Source organism: Anarrhichthys ocellatus, unplaced genomic scaffold (genome assembly GCF_004355925.1).
Source record: "Anarrhichthys ocellatus isolate YVR2014 unplaced genomic scaffold, GSC_Weel_1.0 scaffold24, whole genome shotgun sequence".
Lineage (NCBI taxonomy): Eukaryota > Metazoa > Chordata > Actinopteri > Perciformes > Anarhichadidae > Anarrhichthys > Anarrhichthys ocellatus.
This window is the reverse complement of record NW_022280054.1, coordinates 2,366,008-2,378,347: the sequence shown is the minus strand read 5'-3', so window position 1 is coordinate 2,378,347 and position 12,340 is coordinate 2,366,008. Positions and strand designations below refer to the sequence as shown.

The 12,340-nt window shown below is 43.4% G+C and overlaps 1 protein-coding gene across 2 annotated transcripts in view; it reads right to left on the bottom strand.

The window, feature by feature from the left end:
- The window catches only part of rsrc1 (arginine/serine-rich coiled-coil 1), a 107,776-nt gene that overhangs the window by 2,117 nt on the left and 93,319 nt on the right, over positions 1-12,340 (bottom strand). Inside the window, exons 8-9 of one of the 2 annotated variants that reach the window (XM_031861190.1) lie at positions 2,825-2,931; positions 494-601 (exon numbers count right to left, since the gene is read on the bottom strand). In XM_031861190.1, the coding sequence (XP_031717050.1) occupies positions 494-601; positions 2,825-2,931 (215 nt within the window). Of the gene's footprint in view, positions 1-493; positions 2,932-12,340 lie in introns of those variants that run through there. The other variant, XM_031861189.1, reaches the window with a different exon arrangement.

The following is a 12,340-nucleotide window of genomic DNA, read 5'->3' as shown; positions in this document are numbered from 1 at the left end:
TGTGGGGGGCGGCGCGCTGGGTTGGGGTGGTGCTGTCTGTTTGTGTGTGTGAATGCGTGTGCTTATTTGAGGGGGTTATCTGCATACGTCAGGGCATAACTTAGTTTCCCCCAGTGGAGATAGATGACTGGGAAGCCCCAGGGAGCGTTATTGGAGTTTAAAGTTTTCCTTCTCGTTTTTCATCATTCGTCTTCAGGCAGGGGAGGAGGTGATGTTAGGAGGCTATAATCTACTCTACGAGGCGCAGTGTCAGAATTTGCAGGAATGGTGTAAATAGCGGCGGTGGTGTTAGTGGCTGCAGAGGTATTTTCTTTTTTTAAGAGGACAAAGTTTACAAAGTTTTTCTCATAAAAACAAGGTGGTACTAAAAGATAAAATAAAATGTCAGGAAGCAGGATCAACTTGAGCTGTGTCAGCAGTTTGAAAGTTGTTCATCGGTTTAGAAGTCTGTAGTAAAGCATAGAGGGAAAGGGTTTGCCAGGTGAGAACTTACACTGGGGTGGGCGAGCGTGTCACTGTCATTGTAGACTATGGACAAGGGAATAGCGACGTCCTGAGAATCTGCGCCCTCTGGCTCCTGCTTCACCTCAGCTGGTTCAGTCTGTGCTCACAGAGATACACAAAACACACAGAGTCGTGTTGCACTCAAATGAAACGGAGCACAATTAAATAATCCACAAGAGAACTGAAACACATACTTGGAAAGAAACAGGATTAAATAGAAGCATATAAATTGTAAATGCAACTCATTTTGAAAAAGGAGGAAAAATACTACTATATACATACAATGGAGAAAAATAAAATATATTTCCGTACACTAAAAATGAAAAATATACCGTCAATATTGGTATATATTACATACAGAGAAAATAAATGCAACATGACATTTGTCCAGCAGATGGCAGTGAAAGTCGGGCTCATGAAATACTCTTTTAGAAAGCAGCGTATTGATGGGAATCAGCTTCTATTCTGAATCTAATTTTATTTATCCGTGTATGTGTTTTTCTACCTTTAACTACTCCACCTTATATTCTCTGTAAGTGAGCCTTAATTGTGCTACACCGCCAACTGCAGCCTGAGTGCTTGTGCAAACACTTAAATGAATCAGCTGGCTTGGTCAGTGGTGTGACACTCTTTGTTACAGTTGAAGGAAATGGAACCTCTCCTTTCTTTATAACTGAAAAAGGACTTAAAGTAAAGACAAGGGTTCTCTGTCCCCCTCATGTTTCCATCTGCAGAGTCTGATCTGATAGAAGAAAATGTGATAATTAGAAGGGATTCTTCCTCCATCCCTCGATGTATTACTTAAAAATATAACAAGCCTCACATTTGGAAAGATGGCCTGTTCTCCTTGTTGTACTTGATAAAGAAGAAATACCAAAATCAACACTTTGCCAGTGCATTCATGTTTCAAACACTCGTAAAAACCAGCCCCAGCGCAAATGTTTATCCAGTTGGAAAGATCTATTTAAAATTAATTTGGCAGGATACAAAAAGTAAGCCAGATAGGAAACACACTGGCTAATAAGTAAGTTGCTGTGCCAAATACACAATTCTTAGTAATAATATGCTGAATGTACAGTACATTTTATAATCAATGCAGCTTGCATGAAAAAGAAAAAAAAAAAATGAAATGCTACACTGTAGCAGATATCAAAGCTTTCACTGGGTTCTCCTCGTCAACAGTGGCTTAAAAAATCATTAATGGTCACAACTCTTGGCTAAATGGTTATCAATACTAGAACCAAATAAACATATATATAAAATAAACACTTCGTAGGCATTCTCACACAATATGTTCAAATATATGTCACATAACCCAAATATATCTACTACAGGGTTGTCAAACAATGTGTAAATGTGGTGTGTATCCAGCCATTATTCTCTTCTTTGCAGCCAGAGATGCGATGGAGCTAAAAGACGATGAAATCTTCCCAACTAAGGATCAATCGTCTGGATGTCTTAAGTATTATTTGACTACTGATGAGGACCCAAGAGATTAATCTAAAAAAACATTGAAGAGCCGTTATAAAAATAATGTATGAAATTGAATTTGTATTTCATTAAAGCACTTCTGTTCTTAAAAAAAAGCAACTGATTCAAATACAGCCTCCCTTTATTGTACTTGAAGTTATATTTCCTTTAGAATTCGAAGAAAATACATTCTTCTACGTGATATTTTGTGGCGGTGATGTTACTGTATGAATCTAACTTTATACACATGTGAGAGCAGATCTGACATGTGGGTGTGTGAAGAAGGAAAGCTACTACCCAGCTGGACAGTTGAACCTGGTTACGTTTCAGTAAAGGGAAGGCAGAGTATACTGCGCAGTCCAAGCTGCCGCCACACCGGTCTCGACCTTTTGTCAGACTCACCAGGATGTGTCCCAAAAGCCCGTGCAGGTTGGCCGTCACATGTTGTCGCCTATCTTTTCAAAACAGCCCTGAGCTCCCCCAACAAATCTAATTCCTGCTCCTTCAGAGACAGGGGCATTTCAATAATGACTTCTGCGTTTTGTCTGCATCTGCACAACCAGAGGGGGGGAGAAAGAGAGAGAGAGAGAGACAGACAGAGGGAGACGGAGGACGGCTGTTGCCTGCTGTGGCTTTTGTGTGGGTGCTGCCGCTTTGGAGGCGGCGAACAGTGGAGCGTCTGATGAAACCGTCTCAGGTCGGGAACAAACGGCGCTGAATGAATGTTTGATTTGGTCTGGGCTGTCTCTGGACAGACGGCACAGCGTTGCGGCGAGGGAAATTCAATAAGAGACGGAGTGAAAAGATAGAGAGAGTGAGGGGTAGGGAGAGAAAGGGGGACAGAATGCACCTTTATATCATCCCTGGATGATTTGAAAGCCTGAGGAACAAAGGAATCACTCTCGATAGCCTCGATGTCCTTTATCCTTCGCACTTGCTCCTCCAGAGAAGTTCCCTCTGAAACACATGTTACACAGAAGAGAGGTTATGAACAATGTGCGCACACACACACACACACACAGACACACAAAGGGTCAGCCATCCCATGTCATTTTCTGAAAGGCACCAGATTTCATTTGGACTGGGCTTAGTTGATTGTATGTTATCTCTCTGTATAATGCTCCTTGACACATACAATATCAAATATCTCATATTCCCCTATTTTAATCTTGGACTTCTTTAAAAAAGCCAAGGGCATCGAGTCACTACAAAAGGAAAGTTGGCACAAAAAAAAAAATACTAACAAGATCATAGCCAGACAGTGAATTACACTCAGATAATGCATTCTAAAATAATCAAAATATGAACACAAACTCACTGCAGTGTAATCTCATTATGGAGACTAAATGTGATTAGGTGTCGTACACTTTTCATGTATCAGAAAGTATTTTGCTCTTGCTTCTCCAATCTAACAAAAAGACAGAACGGGTTTCCGGTAAATTACTCTTGGATATAAAACACATCAGGATTCTGCATATCAGATAACAAATCACTTCTAGAATTCAAGAGCAGTCTTTGTAGCGTAGGAGGGCAAAAATAGGTGTGCCAGGAAAGTTAGCAGCAGCAGTCTGAATGCTCCCATTATTCTGTGGCTGTCAATCTCTCCACTGATCAGTCAATATTCATCCCTCTCTCCCACATCCATCCGTCCTCTCCTGCACTCTCCCATCTCTCCAACTGTCAATCCAGCAGACATCCATGTTTCTCTGCTCCACTGATGAAAACAAGTACACAAATGGGAACACACACACACACACAAAGAACATCAGGGTACGACACAACTCCTCCCACATGTAGACGCGCGTTTGCAAACTTACATACTTTGCACTCACACTCACACGACTGCCATGAATACGTACATGTGGCATACACACGCACACGCACACAGAAACACAAACAGACAGACACACAGACAGACACACAGACAAAGCATGCAATTGGAGCTAATAGCAGGAATTAATTCAATACATTAGTGGCTACAGAGAGGGTGTCACAACAGATCTTCATGGTCCTGGTGTTTAATGAATAAATGAATATTTGTTCCGGCTTTCACAGCAAAGCATCACATGCTATCTCACACACACACACCCACACACACACACACACACACACACACCAAAAGGCAAACACAACCTATTATAGTTCATAATAGCACTCTAACAAACTCGGTTTTGATTTAAATGCACTGCAGAATTGGATAACTGAGTGACAAGTGGAATTAAGCCATCCCATATGACAGATTATCAGCTTGTCATCCTGTGCTGCGAAGACGCGAGCAGAGACGCATTGCACAGTGGCTCCAAAAATAGTCACTACCTTGACTGGGCTGCTAGATGAAGTCTAAACACTGGCCCAATATCCTCCTGCAGACTGTGGCCTGTCCTTCACACCCACTATCACCGCCGCTCACTGCACACGGCTGCATGAGCGTGCATGGGGCTGGAATGAAAGCTGAAACGCCCGTGACTGCCCGACAATTAATTCAGCACAATTTAATTCACTTTTTCAATTACCCCTTCTCTGCTGTCCTTTGAGCATGATCGCCCTACATGAACAACTACCACACAAACTGGCACGCACACACACACACACACACACACACACACACATACACCTGCAAGCATCTCCATGGCAGGCCCGTCTGTTGCTGGGATGTCCGTGTGCACTGCAGGAATCCATTAAGGCCTCAGACTTTTTGACAAACACATTATTGGTAGATAAAATGACTTCCATATGCTGTTTGTCAGATGTCAGAGGGAAAAGATATGTATTTCATGAGAAAATCTAAAATAATGGACTTTGAGTGCGGGCCTAGCGAGCTTAGAGGCAGACAAAAATCAATAGCCAAGCTGGGCGAGCGCACTCCGCAGCTCGGAGAGGTCAAAGTTGATATTTAATATTGACACATTATCCGGCAAATTAATTTAACAGACCAACTCAATTGTCACTGCATTAGGAACGCATCTCTGTCAGTGCTGAGAGGAGGATAAAGTGAAAGCTGAGAGAGAGAAAACTGACACAAAACAGACACAATTAAATGTTAAGTATGTACCGCTTTAAATGAGGTTATTAGCTCTCTGAAATGCACTACGACCATTACTGCGAACCAGGAAATGGGATCAAACTCAATCAATAAACTTTTTGTTTTGAATCTGCAGAAGAGAATAATGGATCGCGACTGAGCAATGTATGTTAACATGTATATTGCATAGCCTTGCATGTTCATGTGTGTGTGTGTGTGTGTGTGTAAATAAAAGAGGCAGTCAGAAAACTCACTTGCCGTCTCATTACTGAAATTAGTTGGACAGACAGCAGTGCTGATGAGTGGCTCGCAATCAATATGCTATTGTTCTCTCTAAATAGCTGTTTGTCCACTTCATTGATTGAGACCAGAGGACGAGGAGAGAAAATCAAACCAGCCAATGAAAACAGATTTCAGCTCATCTCCTTCAGCCTCGAAGACGAGAGCGTTACGCAGCAGATGCACTTCCCCGCCAGAAGAGGGAGCTGTTCATCAACACATGTCTATGTACCAGCCGAAGCCTTCGGCTACAGCAGCGTCGTCTTTGTAAACTTGACTTTGGTCTACAGTTTGTCAATCAAGAGCAGCCGAGCTGAATATATTGCTGCTGTTGATTAATTCCAGTAATTGAGTGCACTAGCGTGCCAGCTAAATTACCGCAGCACTTGTTGTTGTTGTGTGGAGAAAAAATAAATAAGAAGGAGAAGTAACCGCTTGTTTTATTGAGGTCATCAAATTGTGGCAAATATTTGCCTGTGTTTTGTAATTATATGGCATTTCATGAATTTATTAAAAATGATTATTTATGACGGGTAGTGTGACTTCAGCACGGTAAGCGCAAGAAATATATTTGTGACAGGATGTGTCAGAAAAATGGTGACTACCATTTTAATTCAGCCAGTTTAATCAAAGAATATATTACTATTCAATTTGTCAAAGAAAGAGATTAAGATTCCCAAAGTTTTTGTTGTAAATGTAATTTTTGTATATATTTCTAATTGCCTTCTCAATGTGTTTCACTGAGAATCTCATCACCGACACACAGGGAGGTGCAAACCAACAATGACATGAACTCCAGTTCTTAAAATACACGAGGCTAAACATTCATCTAACTTCTGTAATCCATGCCCGGCTGTCACACGCTCACACACACGCGCTCACACACGCGCGTACACACACACACCGCAACATCTCTTGGTTTCCCAGGTTTCACTAATGTGCCCTCCCCTCCGCTGCCCCACCTCTCTCCCTGCACCGCGGTAAAGATGTGTAATTCAATGCTCAATTTAGGCCCGTCTCAGTGGAGATTTTTTTGCCTGCTAATTGATAGAAATTAAGCCATTAATCAAGCCACTAGCCATCATTCAACCCAGGGAAGATGAATACAAACTTTCATAATAACCACCATCCCCATTTTAGCCCTCATTAGCATTAATTTTTAATGTAATTATGCTATTCTTTTACACTGAGCTCATAAATTACTGCTCTTTTGTTGCTGGCTGGCCTTGTAAAATCCAAAGTAATGCTTTGTAGTCTGATCTTTAAGGCAATTACTGGCTTCTTCACTCTTTTATCTCCCTGCATTTCCAATAACCTGCTCTCTAATGATTTATCTCCGCTGTACCCCCCCCCCTCCAATCCCCTTCGCCGCTCTTTCTCTCTCTGCACCAGCGGCCAACTGCCCCGCTGCCAGCCTCCGCCTCCAATCCCCCATCCGCCCACATTCTCCCCATCTCTTTACAGCAGCCCCAGATACATCAGGGATGCACACAAACACATGCACGCTTGCCTCCACCAAGTTAACTATATTAACACACTCACGCGTGTATTCGATGTGTCTGTGTGTGCGCGCGGTAACTTTGTTTACTATCTCCTTTAGTCATTTTCCAGCTCGCCCTTCATTAGTGAATATCCAGCTCCAGCAATGGCGACAACACCGGGGGAATGCCAAGGTAAGAGACTGGCGCTCCATCTCACTCTCTTTCTCTCTCTTGGCTGGTCTCCTGTGGGTCTTACCTGTAGGCTAGCTGCTCTTGTTTATGTAACCCCTGAGCTGGGTAAACACACACACACACACACACACACACACACACACACACACACACACATACACGCACACAGGCACACACTCGCAGAGCTTGGCATCAAACAGCTGAGTTAAGCTTAGCAGGGCTGCGTGCTAGGGGCGATAGAGGGGCTCCGGTCTGGCCCTGTTCTCAGCAGCAGCATCCTGGCTGCATCAAAGTCTTTACCATACGATTCTCCAGGCCCAAACAACAGGCTGCTCCAAAGCATGCCTGTGAATTGGACTGAGCAACAACAAAAAAATAAATAAAAATGAAACAATAGGTTACTTATTAAAATCCGACTGATGGGGATTTCATTATCACCACCAAATAACTCTCTGCGAGACGTTTTGTCTCGCAGATGCGGATTTCCATTACACTGTCATTAAAACAAATAAATAAAGAAACCTAATGCGTCTGCTTGGAGTCTACCAATGTCGCCGCTAATGAGATATTTAGTTGATATGACGTAGAAGTTTAAGCATGTCCTACTTAGGCCCAGAGCCATCGAGTCAGACCTCTACTTCCACACAGAAAGCCAGGCAGCCAACTGGCGTTATTAAAAAGGTGCCTGTTGTGGGCCTTGGTTAGGTAATACTTTTAGACTGTATTGATTAGGGGCCACTGACAGGTTCTGATGTTAGCCCTGGAAATGCATCAAGTGGCAAATGAGCAGCTATTAGTCCCATTGATTTGCTGATTTCAATTGATAGCTAGCAGGCCAAAGCTGCACGTCAATATTTGCATAGCTAATACCCTGCAGCTTTAGGCATCGCAAAATGAGACCTCAATGAGTGAGTGAGACAGAAAAGAAAAGAGAGACAGAGAGAGAGATGCATTCAAAGATAGAAAGAGAGGAGATGTGGATAATGAGAGCAGATAAATACAGATCAGCAGTAGGAGAAACACCTGAACCATCAACAAAATCCGAACGTCAAGAATAGCTAAACCACACTCCTCTGCACAGATCTGTGGGTTTTCCAATGGTGTCGTTTGCAACAATGACAAGATGTGACACTGATGCCTGTCTGACGCCTGTGGCTGCCGGGGTCACCGGGTCACACGAAATGAAGGGAAATTCTGACAGGCTGAGCCAGATGTCCCGGGTGTGTCCCCAAGGAGTGTGCGTATCTGTATGTATGTGTTTGTAAGTGCGTGCGCGAGCGGGGAGATGTCCAATGACAGAGCAGGTGGCTAAGTCTAATGCGCGTTCCCACGAGACCACACAAGCACATAATACGCACACGTCACTCATATATTACCTCCACCCCCCCCACCTCCAAAACAGCCACATGTCTCCATAACCCGTGTCTCCTCAACAATGCACCTTCAACCACAAACACATACGCGGGCCGAGTGATCCCCCTGCGGTGGTCACCTTGTTATCATAGTGTCAACTGGTCTCTGTGGAGTTTGCCGTCCCGTCACTGCCATCAGGGGCCTGTCACACACATCACTAACGCTCAGTTGTCTCCCTTTAACCTCCTATATTGATAGTCAGGTCTGTAAGTTCTCTGAAAACGTATGCATAAATCCATAGTTGATCACATTCTTTGGATGATGTAGCCTCGAGCATTAGTTGAACTTCGCAGATAGAGGCATGTGATATGTTTATGTTGTATCTTATGTGATATCTATTTAGCATCAGGAAATGAAGAGCAGCTGGTGACTGAGTGTCACACACGCGCGCTCTCTCTCTTCTAGTGTCTCCTACTGATAGTGATCTCCCACTCTCCAGTCAATAAAGGTCTGAATGATGAATTAAAGACCCAAACAACCTGCTAATGACAGGATGACATGGCAGCCACGCGCTGTGCTCGACTATCTTCTTCCACATCTTTACTTATCCCCCCCTCCCTCCCCTCTCTCACCCCTTCTCTCTCTTCTGTCATTCAACCCTTTTCTACTCATCTATCCTCTCAACTTCCTCTCCTCGACTGACCCCAGTTTAACTACTGTACAGTATATTCTCCCCATCTGTGCTAACAAATCCCGCTACTACAATTAACTGCATGTGCTTCGACTCCTCCTGTCGGCATCCATTATGAAATCATAGGGAGGAACAATAGATTGGCGCTGGTCTATCCTTCCATACCTCGATCTATTGTGCACAATATGCGAAGGCTGAGACTGTAATTATAAGAAACCATGATGCATGGTACTGCTTGATTCTGCCATCAAAAATGCACTTACTCATCGAAAGATTTGCTTCAGTATTTGTTTGTTCATTTAAGTCTCACGCAAACCTCAGTCATAACTTTTTCGACATTGATGAGACAAATTTTGGGGGAAAATGGTACAAATCACGCTAAAACAAAAAGTAGCACACAGTATTTACTCGTAATTGGCTGAGCGGGAGAATTTACCATTCATCAAGGATGACATGTTTATTGTCGCCTTGTTGACATTATACCTATCACTATCATGGGCATGAGTAATACATTCATTGCCAAAAACAAGCGTCTACCTTTCGGGAAAACGAGTACAAACAAAGCTTAAAAGCATCCACTGTATATCTACTGCATACAAGTCAGCTATTTATCTGAAATCCTAGCTAAGACCTGACTGCTCCTGCTGACCTGACTGCACGGCGCAAAACTGCAAACATAGTGGGCTAACCAAAACCAGGTGGGTGTGTTTCCCTCGCTCTGTGTGTTGTGTGTGTGTGTGTGTGTGTGTGTGTGTGAGGGGGAGAAAGAGCATTATGAGTGTTCGCCGATGTCCTGTGTCTGGGCAGCATCACAGAATCTCATTAAATAGTGAAGCTTTCACAGGCTGAGTGGTGAGATCTTCAAGATCACGGCCACTTTCTCCGTCGACGGGCTCCAAAGGGGGAATGGTGGCATTCTTAGCATTTTGTATTCAATTTAGTTTCCTTAAATTCTATCAAATCCTTTACGGAGCACAAAGTTCTGCTTTTGTTGATGTTATTGCAGGACTCATATTTAAGATGGTGTCAGCATGCCGCAAGAGCCACGTACCTCAAGGTCCATTTTTGTCCCTGTGATAGTTTTAGCTGGTTTATTAAACACTTTCCAAACAGCGAATACCAAAGGACAGCTTCCATTTACTGTGAAATAGTTGAAGCTTTAAAAGAAAATGGAGAAGTGTGGTAAAGAAACACACAACAGAACATAGATGAAGGAACAAGTACCTGAAACTCATCTCTCCCCCTCCCAACCGTACAGTACAATAACAGCTCGTCTGTCTGTGAGACTCGAGGAGCTCTTTATTAAGTGCAGTGCTGTTTCAGTGTGATTAGAATACAGAGTCCTTCACTGCCCTTTACCAGAAATAACAAGCATTTGACTGCATTAACTTGATGTTAAACTAGGTGTGTGTGCGTAGCCTACGGGGGAAAAGTGCAGCGGTCTCCATTTTTCTGATCGTGGGCTGGTCAGCAGCTCTTTTATGAACAACTCTAGGATTAGAGAAACACCACGCAGCTAATTACTTAATTGGAGCACGGTCTTTAAAATGAAAATGATGTAATCTGAATCCAGGAAACACGCTCGATTTTCACATATACGCTAATAAGTGAACGTCAACACACAAACAGGCACGGACACACACACACACACACACACACACACACACACACGGTGACCTACAGTCTTCTTGACGTGGAGCCATCAAGCAACCGACTCGTTCCCCTAAGTCGGGTTGTAATTGATTCTCCCTTTCACTCTGCTGGCTGCTGACAGTGTGTGTGAGTGTGTGAGTGCGTTGGTGAGGGAGGAAGAGGGACAGAGTGTGTCCTGTTTGTGTGGTCTGCTACAAACTATATTAGTAAAGGTCATGGCAGTGTTGAGTGTATGTGTGTCTGAGTAGTAATTAATTAGGCAAATGCCCCCCCCACCTCCTCTTCTTCTGACCTCAGTTGTACGTAGACTAATAACCTTGGCACTGCGTAATACATTACACTCCTTTTTTTTCTGTCGCATTTGGCCTGTTCTGGAGGGAATCGTGCAAAAATAACAAAATAAGAGTGACATCATCATTTGCATGTAAATCAAAATCATCCCTCATGGCCTAAATTACAGGAGAGAAATGCATGAGTAGCTGTGTGACTATAATGTCCAGTGAGTCCTGATATGTTTGATTTCTGTCAGCTGCACTGGTGTGAGAGAAAAGGGGGGGGGGGGGGGTATCTCACTGCACCCTGATTATGTGTGGGCACACGAATAAAATAGCGTACCGCGCCATGCAGGGACCCCAACACTCACTGCCACCCTATTGCACACTTAAAACAACAAACGTCGCCAACTTCCCTCAAAATTCTCCTCTTTCTCCAGTCTGGGATCACTGGACCTGCACTGATGTCACACGCACGTCCCTGAATGAGTTAAAAAACAATATGACACAATATTTTCTACAAACATCCATGGACATCATGCGATTGTGATCGGGCTTTGTGACAATACTCCCCAATCAGGGGCAGGCACATAGCTGGCTGTATAGCAGGATTACCAAACAGAGGTTTGAATCAAGAACAACACAAATTATGACGAGGCACTCACTCAGAAAACTCAACGCTGGGAGTTTGAGCTGGTGATAAATACCCAGTTTCTCAATGATGTACGCAGATAGATGTAAATCCGGTTCCCATGTGAACAGAGGCAATAAGGGAACTGACCAATGACCAACAGTGTTTGAACACATGCACAGTACATGTGTGAATTTAAAATAGTTATGCTTGCTAAGCTATGCTTATATTGGAATGTATTTTCTGCTACTCTTTTCAAACAATACTCTGAAATATTGGCTGGTTGTATGCTGAGTAATAATCTTATTTACATGTGTGAACATGTACCCTTTCTTTTACAAAGTAGAGTAAAAAAAACAATTCTTAACCAAAGCCTCCAACACACACACACACACACACACACACACACACACACACACACACAAATATAGGGGACTCTCATACAACCTCATTTCAAGCATTCCAACAACACACTTGTCACACACACCACATAAAAAAAAGGCACACAAGAACATATCACTTCCCCCCAACACACACACCCACACACACACACACACGATCAGAGTGACCTCTGATGTCTAATGACAATCCTTGTGGGGGCTACCACATGGCCTGAGCCACCCATGATGCCAGCACTTTGACCTGCAACAGTCTGCGGGTGTGTCTAATCACAGCAGTCTGACCACCCTGTTAGACTGCACCAAGTACACTTCTGCTGTGTATGATCATGTCCAGACATAGGCGAGTGTGTGTGTGTGTGTGTGTGTGTGTGTGTGTGTGTGTGTGTGTGTG